Source organism: Macrotis lagotis, chromosome 1 (assembly GCF_037893015.1).
Source record: "Macrotis lagotis isolate mMagLag1 chromosome 1, bilby.v1.9.chrom.fasta, whole genome shotgun sequence".
Lineage (NCBI taxonomy): Eukaryota > Metazoa > Chordata > Mammalia > Peramelemorphia > Peramelidae > Macrotis > Macrotis lagotis.
Genome location: NC_133658.1, coordinates 83,545,564 through 83,564,883, shown reverse-complemented (window position 1 = coordinate 83,564,883; position 19,320 = coordinate 83,545,564). Strand labels below are relative to the sequence as shown.

At 39.9% G+C, this 19,320-nt stretch overlaps 1 protein-coding gene across 3 annotated transcripts in view; it reads left to right on the top strand.

Moving 5' to 3' along the window:
- MAF (MAF bZIP transcription factor) overlaps window positions 1-19,320 on the top strand; it is a 505,697-nt gene that overhangs the window by 9,065 nt on the left and 477,312 nt on the right. For all 3 annotated transcript variants that reach the window (XR_012471955.1, XM_074203760.1, XM_074203754.1), the window contains exon 2: window positions 5,843-5,902. Coding sequence is in view for 2 of the 3 variants with exons in the window: in XM_074203760.1 (XP_074059861.1) it covers window positions 5,843-5,876 (34 nt within the window). In the remaining variant the exon portion in view is untranslated. The remainder of the gene's footprint in view (window positions 1-5,842; window positions 5,903-19,320) is intronic.

The window sequence follows — 19,320 nt, the reverse complement described above, 5'->3', positions numbered from 1 at the left end:
GAGGAAATGGCTTTCCTATATTTCCCCCAGGACCAATGCAAAAGCCTAATGAAGTCCTGGATATGAGCATCCCATATCCAGTGCATCCCGAGTGCTAGGAGTTTTCCGCTCTTGGCCAGTGTTCTGATCATCACTCTTACCTCTTTCCAACTTAATACTCAAACTCATCACTTGTCTTGATGGTTTCCCCTGGAGGGTGGGGAGTTACAAAAGGCTAAGGACAAGAAGGGGAACTTAGAAGAGATGCAGGTAAAAGATGAGAGTAGTATTCCCTGAATTTGGGTTTATTGAGGATCCACCTGGGATTGGAACCTTAAACCAAGGAGTAGGGCCTGGATTTTTACATTCCTATATAGTTATGACCCAAATTTGCTCTTGTTTGTCCCAGTCCAGTGCTAAAGAACAACATCATGGTTTTTCTTTGAGCATTAAAATTAGACCAGTAAGATGTAAAGCTATCAGAATCCAACCCAGAGTATCTCAGAGGAATATCTAAAATGATGAATGGCAGTGGAAGATAAAAGGGTTCAATTCAGGTCCCCCAAGAGATGGGGAAATAGCACCAACCAGAATTGATCATTGCTCTGATCCAAACTCATCATCAAGTGTTCATTCCAGGATCATTACTATAAAATCCTTGTACACAAGAGAAAGGTCTTGCTTGTGGGGCAACGGACAACCCTCAGATACAGGCAAATGCTCCCAGAAATCCCCCATTTATCAGGTAAAGGAATAACAGACAGCAGCCACACAGGCTCTTATTTTGCTAGCTTAAAAAGCCCTTCCTTTTCTATCTTACCAAACTTATGCTTTCTGTCCACCCAGTATAAGTGTGTGCCTCTGATCCTGAGCTTGGCGATGTCTTAGGGGTTACCTGGAGAGTACCTATTCTTTGAACCAAAGTAATGAAGATATAACCACCAGCTGGGCAAGTATAGCCCCAATACCATGGACCAAGAATTCTAGCCTTTACCCACTAAGTCAAACTGCTTCTTTGCCTTCTTAGGACTGTGGCCATACAAGGAAGGTCCTACACCCCTCCATCCACAAGAGATTATGGAGAAAATGTCCATAATGTTCAAACTCTGACCCCTATAGCTTAAAACTTAAAGGTAGAGGCTTAGTAAACAGACACTTTTTACGGATGGGAAAACTAACACGTAGAGGAAAGAGGCTCTCCCAGAGTCATGGCTATACAGGGCTTAACCAAGACAAGATAGAATGTGATCTGTCTTGTCACAAAATCTATTTTTTTCTCATTCCAGAATACTTGACTTGGTTTCCAAGGTAGTAAGGAAGCAGAGCTGAGTTGAAGGAGACCAAGTATTCCAGAGGCCAAAGGAAGGAAAGGCAAAAGGGAAAGGAATCACTCACTACTCCTTCCTCATTTAGTCCCCACACCACCACTGAAAATTACCCTCTTCTCCAACTCCACTGCTGCCTTTCTGTATGCAAACACACACTCTCTCTCACTCTCACACACACACACACAAACATGTTCATGCACGCCGACAGCACAGAAGCAATCTCTATTTTTTGTGACAGAGTCCAAACCTGAGCTGAGCAGAGTCCAAAGTGCTACTGAGAGAACTATGAATTTCTAAACACATAGTGGAGTTGCCAACCTCAGGACCTTCCCAACCCAAACAGGCTTGGAATACAGACTTCCAAATCGGGGGGCTAGGGTAGGTCAGCACCCTCAATGATTATCCTTCCTGCTCCCCACTCCTGCTACCAGTACCCCCAGTTGTCAGAGGCACCGCTCAGCTTACTTGCTGAATAGATCACTAAGGGGGAGATACCCCCACCCTTCTGGGCTCCCACTTCATGGCTTCCTCTCACTGCTGGTAATTAGACCCATTGGACCACCTGTGCTCCAGCCTCTTCCCACCTACCCTGCCACTATATGATTTTGGGTCACATGTCAGTATGGCCAGCTTCCCCCCTACTCATGACTAAACCTTGAATGCAAAAAGAGAAATGGGAGCTTTGGTCTGGCTAGTGTGGGTGGGGATGGGGGAGCAGAGGAAATAAAGGCTAGCTTTGCTTGCAAAGAATTCAGGAGGAGCCCACGTCTCACACAGCATTAATATCAGCTGCAGCCTGGGTTGGCCTTTAAACTCCTTGTCTTCAACCATATTCCTTCCAGTTCCACCTTCTAATCTCCCAAGTTGGATTCCCCTAGTTATACTCCATTGCCTGGGGTACCCATCATTATTTTTTACTTGGGACCTGCTGTTTTGTTAGCAATAGATATTTATCATTTATTATTATGACTTCATTCAAGGAAGGGCAGCTTAGAAAACTGAAAATCTCAGAGATTTGCAAATTGGGCCAAATGATTTCCTAAGGTTCCTTCCATCTTTAAATCCATGATCTTACTAAGCAGGCTATAGTATTCTAAAAGGCTGACCGAGTGCCTCTCTGGATTGGAGCAGAGGAGGAATTAAAGAAAATAAAGTAGTCCAGGGTTTGATACCCAAGCCTGTCTTTGGGCTGAGGTGCATTTTTAACCATTTCAACAAATTTGTTTGATTTTTCTTTTTAAAGTTCTTCCCCCTCCCCCTTTTTTTTAACCCCCCCCCCCCCCAAGATATAGGCTCTGAGTTCAGGGAAAAACCAGACTATAGATTTTATTTTTTTTTCAGATTATAGATTTTAGAAAGCCTTGGGAAAAGGTTGCCTAAGTACAATTATATTTTTGTGTGGTCTAACCTTATGGCCTTAATGAAATAAAACAGGTCAAACGAAACTCTACTGAGAATCAGGCCGGGCACCATTTCCTGTCCCTAATGTACTTCCTATATATCCCTAATGTATTTCCTATTCCTAACTTTTTTTTTTAAGAAGAAAAAGATTCAGTAATGAAAAAAGGATGGACTCCAAATGGATTGTCATTTCAGACAAGATTTTAGTATCTTTCTGGTCTCTTAAGGGTCAGCATTTTTTCAGATGGGGCGAGAGGTATCATTGGACCCTTAGAATCTCTTTAAAACAGAAGGCCTTACTAATGTCAAGATAAACACATTGAAGCGGAAAAAGAATGATTTTGGAATAGGAGACACTTTCTCCCCTTTTGCAGAGTCAGATAAAGCATTACATTTTGATAGCGTAGGAAAAAATCGGTCATCGCTCGGAGATTCAATCTGCAAAAAAGACCAAAATAGTGTCTTTCCAGTTTCAAGCTTAGGGGTTTTCATCTGCCTTTATTGCAGAACTCTTGAAAGTGGCGTATCACAGAGGGGAAAAGCTATTAAAAGATAAATCTGAGGTACTACTTTGTAAAATAAAAATGATCACAGGTGCAAATTAATAATTCTGCTTAGCTTTTTGTTTGGTATCATGCTATATTGGTTGAAATTTCCCTCTTAGAAGCACCACTTGCTACAACTGCCAGTGTTCCTTCATCCTAATTCATTGTTAACAGTGTGGGAATATGGACAGGCAGGCCTCAACCCAGGCCATACATTTTTCATGGTTAACTCTTAGACATCTTCATTCAGTCCATAGCCCAGCATAAGTTAATTTTTGGTAACTGTTCCTTGAAGATATCGATAAAGTTTCAAAACACTAACCCAATCCCTAAGCAAACCCATCTGAATTTAGAGATGCTCTTCTTTTCCCTCAGAGGCTTGATTTTGATTAGATAGTTGGACTTCAGCTGAGGGACAGTTATCACAGATTTGACTCACCCTAGAATGTAAAGGTAAGGTGGGCAGGCAAACCAGAATCCTTCAGATGCCTTCTTCAGATTTTAGAACTCTGTATATCACCTATTTTGAAACTGCATGTGTTCATTAATGGTGTCATTAATGCATTCAGCCATTGGCAAAGAAGCAGAAATGAGCAGAAGAAAATGATGCCAAAGGGCTAAGAAGGGTTTCTGTTTTAAGAAATCTTGGACAAAATGCTCTTTTCTCCCAAAATAATCTACAGGACCATCAGGGTGCTAGGGAAGGCAAAGGGGTAATTCTGACAGTCTATGTGTGCTATGATTGCTACAGAATATTTTCTTCTAAAATGGAAAATTTTGCCTTGTGAGAAATTATCTCACCTACATTTCACCTCCTCACCCATCCTATGTATGTTTATAAAAAGCCCGTAAAATGACTGAAATATATTCACGTTTGCTTGGTTCCTAAAAGAATCAGTTCTAAAAAATTAATTTTGAGTTGGTGGTTCAGGTTCAAGTTGACTTTTTAAGAAACATTTAGTAATTCTAATATCAAATTCAACAAACAAGTTTTCTATTCAAAATACAAAATTCTATGAGCCCAGTATGTTTATTTTTATATTTGTTTGGGGCTAGAGAAAAGATTCAAATGTGACAAACTGATGCTAATATCTCTGATTTTTTTATTTTTCTTTTAAAGTTTAAAGAAATAAAGACATGTAGTTTGGAAATTTAAGGATTTTTTTTAATATTGTTAACTTGATATGTAAGTGAACACATGTAATCTAAATACAGACTCAGATAGATGCCATTGAAATCTGTTTATCCAAGAGATTCTGGCATAGCCATAATATTTAGATAAAGGACATTTAAAGATAATGGGAGGGGAGAGGGGTAGATGTTACACTGAAAGAGATTTTAAAGAAAGAAGGAATTCTAGGTCCAATTACTTCAGTGAAACAGGGTTTATCATATGCATTTGTGTAATCTATCCCTTCCTATCCATTATAGAAATACAGATGTAGGAGATGACAAGAAAAAAAAAAACTCACCACGGCGGGGGGGGGGGGGGGATGTAGATTGACTTACTGGTTTATCACAGTTATTGTACACAGATTTGCTGTAACTGTGTTGAATTTTTTAAATTAGATTTTAAATATATTTTGACAGTCTGAACTTGAATAGTGTGACTAAGTGTAGGGAGAAATGACAGGTCTGTTTTGTTATTAAACTGCTGTCTGGAAAATAATGTGCTATGTACAGTAAATGATAATTATTTTGCCACTGACATTAATACAGCTAATAGCAATAAGGATATTTTTGAACCATAGAAAGCTAACTACTTTGAATTACTGGGCTTTATTATTCATTGTGAATAGAAAGGGTTTTTTTCCCAAGCATTTTAATTTTCATATCACCATTCCAAGCACTCCCTACTACTAATTTAAATAGCAAGTAAGTTAATAAATAAAAGAGTAGTACCTAAATGGTTCTATTTGTTAAGAGAACATCTGTAATTAAAGTTAGCAATGTTAACAGGATCAGCCAACATGTAATGGCATGGAATTGGGGAGAATTTTCCTCACATGCACGCTAATTCAGCCTTCCAAAAGAAATATGGTGGAGTAGGGAAAATACCCTGGGGTTTTGAAGATCAGGTCCTATCATCTACAGTACTCTGACCTCTGGATAGTCTTGGGTTAGTTATGGGTCAGATGGGAGGGTTTGGGGCCATTCTGGGATAGACCTTTGGAAGCCATTCCAATGGAATATCCTCACACTTTGAGTTATAGTTAACTTGATTATCTAAAACCTGATGAAGATCTAAGGTCACTAGGGTACCTCCAACCCAAAGTCTCAAATGGGACAAGAGAGGCTCTTAATCTTTGCCTTCTGGTCAATGTCACCCCTACATCAATAGTATTGAAAATATAACTTAAGTCATCTTAAAGTGAAATTATTCTTGGTTTGGTATATAATATATGTATATATACATATATATGTATATACATATATATACATATATATATATGTATATATATATATATATATATATATATATATATATATATATATAGCAGTTAGGCTACCATTTACATGATATCTTTGAAAATGTTTTTAATGATTATTAATTTCATTTTGTTTATTTTAATATATTTGCCAAATTAGGTATCCAAGAGACTCCTCCACATCAGTGATGTGAGAATTCCTGTTGCCGAAGTCCAAAAGGTACTTTTTTCTACTCTTTTGCATGCATTTCATTCATTTCAGTAAGTTGTCCATGTAAGGAATTCCTGTGTAGGAAGGCAAAGGGAATCAATTGAGCCATGTCTCTTTTTTCCCTAGGCCACAACTCTTAAGCTCATATCTGTTTGTGTGGTGTCAGATTTCAGTTTTCACCTTCCAGCTTAAAGAGATGGCCAAGGGCTGGGATACTGGGAATGGGATTCTATGTCCAAATCAGCATGTGTATATTCTCAGCTATTTACCTTCCTACAGCTCTGTTTTCTCTGTAGACAAGTATATTAATGAGAATAGGCACATTTTCTCTATCTGAACCACCGAACTTACCTCTATACCTTCCTGGGAGACCTGGCATATGGAATGGTTAAGTCCACTGTCCTAAATCAGTAAATCTAAATCAATACCACCTAAGATCCAGGATCTGACAAAGCTTGACACATACATGAGAAAATTATCAAGGGGGGGAGAGTCAGAGGGGAGAAATGGGGAAAATGATTGGGATTTCATTTTTCCTTACTGTATATCTATCTACATGTAAGAAATTTTGTGATTTCAAAGCAAGCTGTGTCTTCTCCTCTCTTCCCCACTAACCCAAAACAAAACAAAATAAAAAATAAATAAAACACATAAAGCTCAAATTAGCTCCTTATCTTTAATTGTAGGTCAGTAATTGAGATGGGAAGAAAAGTTTATAAGTAGAACATGGAAGGGGGGAGAAGAGAGAGAAAACCTAATTGTTATCAGGCATCATGGAAAAAATGAAATCTAGCCATGTAAGTAGGGTTTCCTCCGTGGCTATCACTGTGCAAATTTAATCATGAAATCTTTGCTTTCGAAAGCCAGAATCCGTCCTACACTCATACAGGTCCTTATTTATTCTGGGTCATGATTTGGGGTAGTCTCACTGTGGCTTCTTCATTGGCCAGTGGATTGAAAGTTTGATTTTTATTTTAGCAACCATTGCTGCCTGCCAGAAAATCTGTGAGTTGGTTTCAAGAGGAACTATGGGAGTTGGGGGGGGGGGGGGGGGGTTATAGAGATGGAAAGACCAAAAGTCAGACAGCCCTAGGGTTACTGTGTATTCACAAGGAAAATTATTTTAAAAGCATGAGGAATTAGGAGCAATAGAAGAGTGGTGATTTTATTCCCTCCAAAGACATTTGTTGACCTCTCTCGGCTGCTAAAATGGGTTTCATTTTAAATACATCACTTTTGACAACTACCCCCCACCAGAGGGAAGCTCAGGGTATCCTTTATATTATTGGGATTTCACTAGAGTGTGCACTTCTCACAGCCTCTGAAACCCCACCCTTCCCTTTGTAAGAAGGTTTGAATACCAGCCCTGAGATCCCTCCCTGCTCACCACCAGGATTTTAATCCTTTGAAACAAATATATACCAGATCCATGAGGAGTTAATGAACTTCTGTGGCAAGGTTCACATTGGCCTGACCCCTATGGTAATATTTCATATAAGGTTACTGGTTGGGGAGAAATCAAATTTCAGCTATGAAGGTGATTGACAGGTGAGCACAAGAAAAAAGAAAGACATCTGGTCAGATGGGGAATTTGGGGAGGAGGAGGACAATTCTGTGAAGTTTCTCAGTGATATTAGAAATTATAAGCTTAGATATGAAAAGTCCAATATTTTAGCCTCTCAAGAGGGTTCCTTACTTTATTCTCAGAAAGTCAATTTGGTTAAAGGAATTTAGTAGCAGAGCCTTATAGCAGTGGACAACTGTCTCAGCAGTCCCTGGCTAATTTCAACCACATGAAGCCTTATGGCTTGTTGAGGAACTGAAAATAGAGCACAGCCATTTGGGGTACAAGTTAACTGCTCTTCTCTTGGTCCTAGAAATATTATTTGTATTAGGATTCATTTCTAGCATGCATTTCAAAATATTCTTTCCAAGAGCTGTCTCCAAAACTAAATATTAATTCATTTCTAATATATTTTTATTCAGATCTTTTGTTTTTACATGATCCTAATGATCGATAACCCATACTAATTAATTTCTAAGACTACCTGGACCCTTACAAAGGACAGTTGGTTTAAATCAGATGAATTGGAGTGATCATCTGATATTAAAAATATAATTAGATCACAAAAGCAAAATTCTGACATGTGGGACTTCTGGATGTCTATATTGTCTCCCTTTAACCACTAGGAAAACTTTGGGGATGGTAGATCAAAATTGTTTCCATGGAAACAAGCTGTGGTGTGACTTGACCTTCATGCTGGGGTGGGGAGTAAGAATGGGTTCTCTACTAAAGATTGGCTCTGGAAGTTTGCCTTTCAGTCTGAACAGTATGAAATTAGGTGATCTGAATTGGGTAGTTTTCTTCCTAAAGATGATCCAAGGTGAAAGTTGATCTTCCAAACAGATTCCTTTGCTTTCAAAGTAGAATGACAACTAAGGTCATTCCAGGTTTCCCTTGAGCAGCAGAGGTCTTCTGAACCTTAGCCAGGAAAAGTCCAAGCTTAACAGACTTGGTCCATGAGCATTATGAGCAAGATAGTAGGTCTGATGCTTGGTGGCTAGATGGCATACCACTTTTGGGAGAAGCTCATTCAAGTGATTCTGCCTTTTATGCTTTTAATAAACATTTTGCTTCTAGAAATGGAAGAATACAATTTCTGGACTCTCCTCTTTTTTCCCTCCCTTCCCTTAACTTGATTTTGTGAAGACAAATATACCTGCATTTGTTGTGTTGGGAAGATTTTTATCATTTTTTTAGATTGTCCTGAAAACTCAGCCCATGGTTTCCAACTTCCCACAAAAAGGTAGGAGCTAAAGAAGGTATTTACTTTGATCTTGTGTAAATATCTTATTTTTGGTAAATATTTTCTTCCTCTTTTGCTCGTGAGGTTTTGGAAATAAAATCAAAGCAGTTTTTCTTATAAAGAGGCAAAGGCAGGGCATTGCTTTTAGAATAGTATCAGTCCTTCTTGTCTCTGGGTCTAATCCTTAGCTTCCAAACATCCCAGACATTAGCCTTGGAAAACCAGGATGGGATGGACCCCCTGGCTGAGTCTCAAGTCAGCCCCACAAAAATCGTGAGATTGGGGCAGACTGGAAAAGTCCAAGGCTCGGGTCTTCTTTTTAATTTCCATTTAAATGATTCCTCCCCTCTACCCCCACCTGATTTTTCACACGGCCTCCTGATTTCTTTCCACCACTCAGACCTGGGCCCTATCCGGCCTGGCTGATTTAATCAATTAATTATAGTAAAGCATTTGCAGGTCTCTGGGCCTAATGATGCTGTGTGAACTCCTATTATTCTTAGTCAGCTCTCTGGGACTTTCCGGGAGGTGTGGATTTAAAGAGTGAAAAAAATGTTATGTGTTTGGAAGGAACCAAAAAAGAAAAACAGAGTAGCTGCAGCTTGTTACTTGTAACCCAACGAGCCTCCATTACCAAGGCATACACATGTGAGTACACACAGACAGACACACAGAAAGACAGAAACACACACACACAGACACACGCACACACACAGAGCTTACACACAGATAACACACACAGACACACACACCTGCCAGAGCTCTGCATCCCGCCCCCATCGGCAGCTCCTGGCCGCCATACACATGTGAGTACACACAGACACACAGAAACACACAGACACACAGACACACGCACACACACAGAGCTTACACACAGATAACACACACAGACACACACACCTGCCAGAGCTCTGCATCCCGCCCCCATCGGCAGCTCCTGGCCGCCATACACATGTGAGTACACACAGACACACACACAGACACACAGAAACACACACACACAGACACACGCACACACACACAGAGCTTACACACAGATAACACACACAGACACACACACCTGCCAGAGCTCTGCATCCCGCCCCCATCGGCAGCTCCTGGCCGCCATACACATGTGAGTACACACAGACACACAGAAACACACAGACACACAGACACACGCACACACACAGAGCTTACACACAGATAACACACACAGACACACACACCTGCCAGAGCTCTGCATCCCGCCCCCATCGGCAGCTCCTGGCCGCCATACACATGTGAGTACACACAGACACACACACAGACACACAGAAACACACACACACACAGACACACGAACACACACACAGAGCTTACGCACAGATAACACACACAGACACACACACCTGCCAGAGCTCTGCATCCCGCCCCCATCGGCAGCTCCTGGCCGCCATACACATGTGAGTACACACAGACACACAGAAACACACAGACACACAGACACACGCACACACACAGAGCTTACACACAGATAACACACACAGACACACACACCTGCCAGAGCTCTGCATCCCGCCCCCATCGGCAGCTCCTGGCCGCCGCTCGCAGTGCTGATCTCCCCCCTCGGCCCCCCAAAAAGACGCACTTGGTCCCCTTCCCCTCCGGACTGCCGGAGTCACGCATCAGCTAAGCAGGAAGATTTTTTAATTTTTTTTTTTTTTTTGGTTGAAATGTTTGGAAAGAAAGAGGCCGCGGCCCAAAGCGGGCCAATGGGACGGGCCGGGCCGGCTGGCCCCGCTGTCCGAGGCGCCGCTGTGCGGGAGCCACCGGGGGACGCACACTCCGACAGCTTCGGGTCGGGAAGGACAGCCGAGGGGAAGGGCCGGGGGGCCGGGGGTGCAGGCGGCCCGGGCCGGGGGCCCTGGGGGTGCAGGGCTGCCGCCGCCGCTGATGCCTCACTACCAGCCCGTCCCAGCGGCCGGCAACCGGGAGGTGAGAGTGGGGGGCCGGGGGCGGGCCCAGCGGAGGGGCGCACACACACACACACACACTCACACACACTCACACTCTCATACTCTGACACACATTCATACTCACACACACACATTCACACTCTCATACTCTGACACACATTCATACTCACACACACTCACACATACACTCTCACACACTCACTCTCACACACTGTCATACTCTAACACACTCTCATGCTCTCACACACTCATACTCCACACACTCATACACATACACATACACACACTCTCATACACACTGTCATACTCTCACACACACACACACTCTCATCCTCTCACACACACTCATACTCCACACACTCACATACATACACACACTCACACTCTCACACACACTCACGCTGTCACATACACATTCATACTACACACACACTCATACTCTCACACACACACATTCATATTCCACACATTCATACTCCACACACACTCATACACATACACACTCTCACACTCACACGCACTCTCATACTCTCACATATACATTCATACTCCACACACACTCACATTCATACTCTTACACACACTTTCATACTCACACTCACACACATTCATACTCTCACACACACACACTCTCATACTCACACACACACTCTCTCATACGCTCACATTCACACACACATTCATACTACACACTCACACACACATTCATACTACACACACACACACACACACACACACACACACACACAGTGCATCATCCCCACCTCCTGCCAGCGCATCCTCTAATAACTGGCCGTTCACACACAGCTAGCCAAGGCTCCTTTTTTAGTCATTTCATCCTACTGGAAAAAGCCCGGAAAGTTCATTTGCTAGCAGGGGAGGCGGTGGAGGTGAGAATTGAATTGATCTGAAATACTCTGCAAAATTGACCGGGAGGTCATCCCTACTTTAAATTGGGTTCTCCAGACAAAGTTCCTTTCTTCTCTCCCGCATGCGGCTTTTGCTTCCAGCCAAGTTAGCCTGCGTTGTGTAATTATTTAAACGTCGTCTAATGCCAGGGTTCTTCCCCCCCTCCCTTCCATGTTAATCAAAATAAAGACCTTTTGTTACTGATGATGGTTAATTAAAGGGCTGGAGTCTATACCGCTGGGGTGAGCTGCTGGGGTATTTAGATATTGGAAGGAGTTTTCATTCCTGACTCAGGGCTAGCTAGGCAAGGCTGGATGAACTTAGGCCAAGTAAAGGCCCTCTCACCGCCTTGAGCATGACAGGAAAGATTAGGAGTGTTCTCTTCCTGGCAAATCTTAGAGTTCCCTTTTAGACACTGCAGGTGCATCACATTCCCACAATTACCTTGACAAGAGCCTGGCCTGAAGCGATTGAGGGGACCCATTGTGTTACCCATAGGGCATTGCTTCTGAGCTGGGCTGGAAAATTGAACCAGCATCTGGCCCTTTGAACCCCATCCCAGGATGATGGTACACTGTGCCCAAATAGAATGTGTATATCTGGGAGCTGACACTTCCTCAGCTACCGTCTGATGCTGTTTTGTTCCTGGTTCCTCAATTTATGATTATTTTTTCTCCTTCATAAAGTATAAGGGGGGGAATGTGAAAATTAATGGTTGGGTTGAATATGGGGGGGTTGATGAAGGAGGGTTTTACTAATTCATTTGTCCTTCCCAGAAACAGTGCCAATGAATGTCAAATCTCCCATTCACTCACATCCCTCTCCTAAGCACTACTCTCTCTCTCTATTCTGTAGCATTGTGCTCCTCTCTCCCCACTGAATTTTGACCAGTTATTTATTTTTATTTATTATTTTATTGACCAGTTATTGCTTTTATTATTTTACTTTATTATTTTATTTAGTCAGTTTGATGCCATCTAGAACAGGGAGTTAAAATTATGTAAAAATACAGAAAGGTACTCTAATTTTTTGTCTATTATTCACTACTATGGGCTTTTGGGAATAGAAGGATTAGAGAAGAGCATTCTAGGTCATAGCACACCCATCATGGTCTTTTGTCTTTAAATCTATCCCATGCTAAAATGACAATTTGGAAAATTTGAATTCTTAGTGAAGAGGGAGGTCTCTCTTAATAAAGCCTGGATAACTGAGGCAGTTTAGAATACCTGAATTATTTGGATATTATTCTCCATTTTGGCTCTCTTCTTTCCCTTGGTGGTTAGGGATGGGGGGGGAATAATCCCATGTTTCTAGAAGCTTTTTTTCCCCCAAATTTTTATTCCACAGTGATAAGGCCCAGTGTGGAAATAATGGTGTGTCATAAGTCTCCAGTTGCTACAGACTGTCCCCTACAGACAAATAGGCACATTTGCAGCATTCTTCACCAACAGCAAGATTGGGCTGATAAGAGTTTTGAGTTGGAGACTCAAAGACACCACTCCATTCATACTGCGAGTGTGAGATCTCACTTTCTGAGCCAAAGCTAGAAGCTTCTGTGGAGGCAGGGGAAAGCTTTTCCCTGTTTTTGAGGAGTCTGGAAGAAGGCAGAGTTTGTTTTTGTTTTTTTCTTCTCTTTTCCTGAACTGCCTGGCATTTTGATGCTGAAACTGCTTCTGTTGGTGATGTTTTCTTCTCCTATGTCACAGAGAGAACCTCTACTATTTCTCTCTTTGACCAGGATATTATTGTCTCATTCCCAAACCCCTATATAGCATCTCCTCCCACCATAAAAAGGTACCTTTAGCGGCTTGCCACGGTTAAACTGTCAAATTTTCGTTCAAGGAAAGAAGAGCTCCTAGTGTGTGACTCTGCTATAAATTCGACAGGAGAAAATTTGCAGGGCTGTTTAGAATGCAGTTATTCAGGGAATGCATCCTTTTACTATTTCTTTACAATTTAATTGGAATTGGCCTCTTGTAGGGTTTCCACTCATTTTTTTTCCTTTTTTTCTTTTGCAAGCTGCAGCAAAGTGGCTTGTAATTTATAATCAAAGTTTGGTATCGTTAAACTAAACTGTAAAACCTGGCTTTGGGATTTTAGTCGTAAAGTAAATATTTGAAAAATATAGCGATGAGGCTGGTGCAATGGATCCCCCATCAGTCCATATATATCTGTGTGTATATGGATATGTCTGTGTATGTATGTGTATTTTCTGCAGAGATGGAACAGCAATACTAGGGCTGAAAAGCATATTACAGAAAAGTGACTTTTGGGTGAACATATGAATGAGGGGGTTAACTGATGACTATGTGAACACAGCTCTTGGAATTTAAAAACAACCACTAATTTCTTCTCTAAAACCCCTCACTTCCCACTTCCCATTATCTTTATGTTTTCCTTTAGATTTTTGCATTAAAGGGTAAAAGAATGTTCAGGCCAGAATTCTCTGTCTGTTGACTATAGTGCTTCTAAGCTAAGAAGTTTTTTTTCCTCCTAACAAGGAAGCTCATTTAGAAAGAAATGTTTATGTGAAGAGCTTGTCAGTTGGCATTTTTACTGGTGCGCTAACCCAAAGGTAAAATATAAAGCCATGTCTTTTCCTCACTGGCTTGTTGTTACTAGAAGGGTTCCTCCCTTGTTAGCTTGATAAATAATTTTACTAGGGGGAATCTGCTGAATTTTTATGCCTGCTGTCTCTTTTCTGCTTGCTGCAAATAAATTTCCGCACTCCGAGGCCACTAAAACTCCAAACACATGGTATTTTCCCACTTTGCTGCCGGTCGTCTGAAATATTTATTTCATCTTCTGTTTTTAATTAATTTTTTTAAAGGAAAACACGTTTTGCAATTATTATCAAACAAAGATCAGCAGTCTATTTCTCTGCATCTTCAAGCAGAAGTGACAAGTTTGGCTTCTCATAGGGAGGGGTAAAGGGGAGCACACCTCCCATCTGTTTATCTTTTTGTTTGTTTGATTTTTTATATTGAGAACAAGTGTTATTTATTGCAGGAACAAAGTGGGGGAAGTTTTGTGTCACAGATGATCATTTCTGGCATTTCCACTTTCAATTCCAGAAACATAATGAAATAAATTAATGGAATGATAGAATACTAGGAAGAAATGAAATAGGGGAGGGGGGGTAACAGGGGCAGTGAATGTGATGAAAACTTTGTAAAAGAAATAACACACTATGGAAAACTGGAAATGACATCAATTATAAATAGCAACATAAATACCCAAACTGCCAACATCATGTCCATTTGGACATGAATTTAATTTGAATCAAGGTCAGCCTGGTGCAGCTATGGACTTGAATAAGAATGTGTTGCAAACCATAAATAAATGTGTGTGTATATGCATGTATATAGATAGATAGATAGATAGATAGATAGATAGATTTGAATATATAGGTATATTTGTGTGTATATGTATGTGTGTGTGTATGTGTGTGTGTGTATAAGTTGAGAAAGAAAGACCATGTTTCAACTCAGCATATGGACATATAGTGGCTATGTTTCATACCAATTGTGGTTTGAAACACAGTAAGTATACTCACAGACATATATATGTATATATGTCTGTTTGTATATGGGTATATATATGTGTCTATACATACCTATCTGTGAATATATATACACATAAATACAAAAATACATATATACACATACACACATGTATATGGCTCATATTTGGCTAATTTAGAAGATCTATGATTTTATCAATACTCATACTAATAATAATAATAATATTTGTCTTTCATTCCTGAAGAAGACCACAACATCAGGAAGGTGATACCATGACAAGCATATGAAATGGATTTGAGTGAAGAGGTGCTGTGCTAAGTCACCAGCCTCAATTTATTCCTCCAGAGTCATCTGGATCCAGTGGTCAGATATGAATCAGGACAACAGGAAGATGGGCCTGGTTGTGAGGCAATTAGGGTAAAGTAACTTGCCTAAGGTCACACAGTTAGTAAGTCAGAGACTGGATTTGAACTCCCATCCTCCTGATTCCAAGGCTAGTGCTCTACCCACTGCTTCAGATCCAAGCCTCTACAAGCCCTTTTTATCCTATGTTGCTCATGTTTACATTGTTCCATTAATCATCCATAGCAGATCTATCTAACAAGCTTGCTTATTTGGGTGGGGGGGAGTATGTTATTTGTAATAAGTATTTATTTGTTTTTTTTAACTTACCTCTTTGCAGTCTATGTTATATTCTATTACAGTCTAATAGATTTAAAGCAAGATTACATTTACAACATTTACAACTTTTTAATTTTACAGATGAGGAAACTGACCAGCTGTGTTCATTTTTTAATGGCTTGCTCAAGGTCACATTAGTAGAAAGTTAGTAGAAAGGTAATAGAAAAGTAAACTTGACTGCTTCTCTACAAAAGTAGTTTCAATGAAAGTGTAAGTTTAAGTGATGGCATTGCAGGATGAAGCTGTTTCTGGGCATCAGTAATATATTATATGATCTCAATAATTCCAACAGAGGTGAAAAAAAAAGTCAAAATGGGAGAATCTCATTCGGCATTTTAATCCAGCAGGTAGACCTTGAAGCTTAGTTAAAAAACAGAAAATGCCACCAAAGTACAAAAATATTGGAGATACACTTTCAAAACAAGGTCATGAGCATAAGTAACTATTTCAAGGTGACCTGAGAATTAGGAGACAGACATTCTGATTTCCATGGAAGCAAGATGAATAAGATGAGGAAGAAATGTAGAATTGCACATGTATCTTCATCTTTCTCAAGCCTCAAAAGACCAATGATCTTTACTGTGATATTATACTTCTCCAAAGTCCATTCTACAGATTTGCAAATCATAATTTTAAAATTAGAAATACCTTGATCCTATGGTCAAAATGCAGCTACATTTTTTCTTGAAATGTACCTTGAATACTCCAAACATAGGACATTTCTCCACTAGTTAGTCACATTCTAATTTATCAAGGATTTCAAAGTTCACTTGGGTCTTTGAGCTGTGGAAGATGAATGTGCTTTTGCTCCAAGTAGGTCTTCATTTCACATGCTGTTCTGAACAGTAGGTAATGCAAAGGACCTGGATATTTTCCTCAAAGCAGGTTTGCAATGAAAAGTCCAAACACAAAAGAAGCAGAGGATTTGTTGTTACTGTTGTTAGTTGTTCTTGTATTAGAACATTCATCTTTCAATTTTCTTCTGGTTACCTTGAGTCTCTGCAGAAATGCACTTTCCTTTGTGTGAGCCCCAAATCAAAGGAATCTACTGACATGTCAAGAATGATAAGGAATTCCTAAGGATTCTCTAGGACCCAAGTAATCCTTCAATATTTCTGAAACTTTATGACTGTTCTAATATGCCTCTCTTGTTTCAGGCAATATGGCCAGAAACACAAAACAGTAAGGGGATCCTGAAGGTTATGTCATTTCGTGGAAGGGGGGAAATGGTAAAAGAAAATAGCATTTGTTCAGTTGGGTGCCTGGTTCTTCATCCATGGAAATAAACAGATGAATAAGACGTGGTCCCTATTCTCAGGAAGCTTATAAATACAGAGAGAGAAAAAAAGCATATTTTAAAGAGGAAAGTGATTTTGGAGATTATTTGATCTAATCCCATCATTTTATAGAGTAGGAAGTATTTATTTAAATTTAATTTAATTTAAATTGATATCATCGAGGTTCACTTTTGCTTTAAGAGAGAAAGGGGACAGGTTATTCTTCACTTTAATAGCAGAATGTCATGAAATTTACCATTTGCCCAAATCCAGATTCATACTAGCTATATAATCCTGAATAAGTGACTTAACTTGGGTCAGTCAGTCTCCATTTCTTCAAGGGATAATCATAGCACCTTCTTCAGTGGGGTTGTTTTGAGAATCAAATGAGCAGTTAGGTAGTGATGTGGATAGAACACTGACCTTGGAGCCAGGAGGACAGGAGTTTTCATTCAGTCTCAGATACTTGAGTATAACTAGCTGTGTGACCTTGACCAAGTCATTTAACCCTGATTGCCTTGCATCCTGGGCCATCTCCAGTCATCCTGTTTCATATCCTCTCACTCAAATCCAATTTACGTGCTTTAAATGGCATTGCCTCTTCGGATGTTGCTGTCTTTTTCGAAAATGAAGTATAAAATCTTGAGAAGTACAAAAAACAAATTGAGAATCAAATAAAATGACAGGTATAAAGAATTTGACAAACCCTAAGGCACTATATAAGTGATATTTATGATTATATTTTATTATCATCCTGATATAGTTGAAGCTTGATTTGTAGAAATGGAGTATTTCTTTACCATTAATTGGTCATGTCCCTGATGAAATAATTTCTCACATTAACATTGTATTTTATGGTTTACAAAGAGCTTTCCCAGTCAGTCTCACTTGATACTCCAAAGAGTCCTACAAATACTATTACAACCCTTTTACACAGGAGGAAATTGAAGATAGAATAGGTTAAGTGATTTGCCCAAGATCACAGAGGTATTGAAGGTCAGGGCTGAGACACAAATCTAGAACAGAGGCCATTGATTTAGAGTTGGAAGATCTTATTTGGTAGAATTTCATGTAACCCTGTCATTTTCTAAAGAAGAATCAGAAGTCCTGGCAAATTATGTGAATGATTTAAAGTCATATAGAAGGTAAATAGAAGAGGCAGGTTTTAAACCCAGCTCCCCTGATTCTAAATTCAGTCCTTTTTTCCCCCTATAACTTCACAAAGAGTAAAATGGACTACTCAAAGAGTCTCCATGTCTACACACACACACACACACACACACACACACACAAATACACAGAAATACATACACTCCTCCTCCTAGGGTCTCCTTAGTAAGAGCTTCCAGATATGAAAAAATTTTCTCTTTCAAACAGTATACTTCCATCTATATTATTTACTAATATTAAGATGTAGAGGTTAGTCCACAATTTCATCCAAAATAGTGTAAGAAGAGGTAAAACTGGAAGGAAGGTCAATGGAGAGGTAGATGGGATAGGATGAAACACTTCAGTTACAGCCCCCATACCTGAGTCTCAGAGAAACTCTTATGAATCCTTTCAAAATCTTCTTAGCTTAGAACCTAGCACAATACACTGGAAAGAGCATCAGCACTTAGGACAGAGAATCTGATTTCAAATCCCCTCTGAGAATTTCTACCTGGATGACCTTGGGCAAGTTTCTCACTATTTCTGGGATTTAGTTTTCTCATCTGTAAAATAAAGAGAACAGACAACTTGACCTCCAAGGTTCTCTTTCAACTTTTGCTAATATCAAATAATAACATTTAGTTATATGTATAATATATAAGCTATTTATCTGTGCATATATAGAGACAGACACGTTTACATATATTTATATCTGTGTATACATGCATGTGTTCACATGTATATTATCAGTATGTTCTATTTAGTAATTATATATGCACATGTGTGCATATATACTATCTCTTTATATATAGTTGTGTGTATGCGCACATACACACATTTTATACATACACATCATCCATCTATTCCCTTAAGGTTTGCAGAAGCATTTAAAAATCTTATTTCATTTGATCTTTAAAACCCCCTGGGAGGCAGGTGTGTATCATTCTGTTGATGAGGAAACTTGAGACAGCTTGCTCAAGCTTAAATAGTAAGAGAGTGACTGAGAGGAGATTCAAGTCTTCTTGACTCCAGGCTCCATTACCACTGCACCCCTAGACACCTCAGGAAGAAAGAAGGAAATCGAATTTTCTCTCCCAGTGGTATTGCCTATTTTTCAAAAAGTCTCTGTACCTAATAAAATTA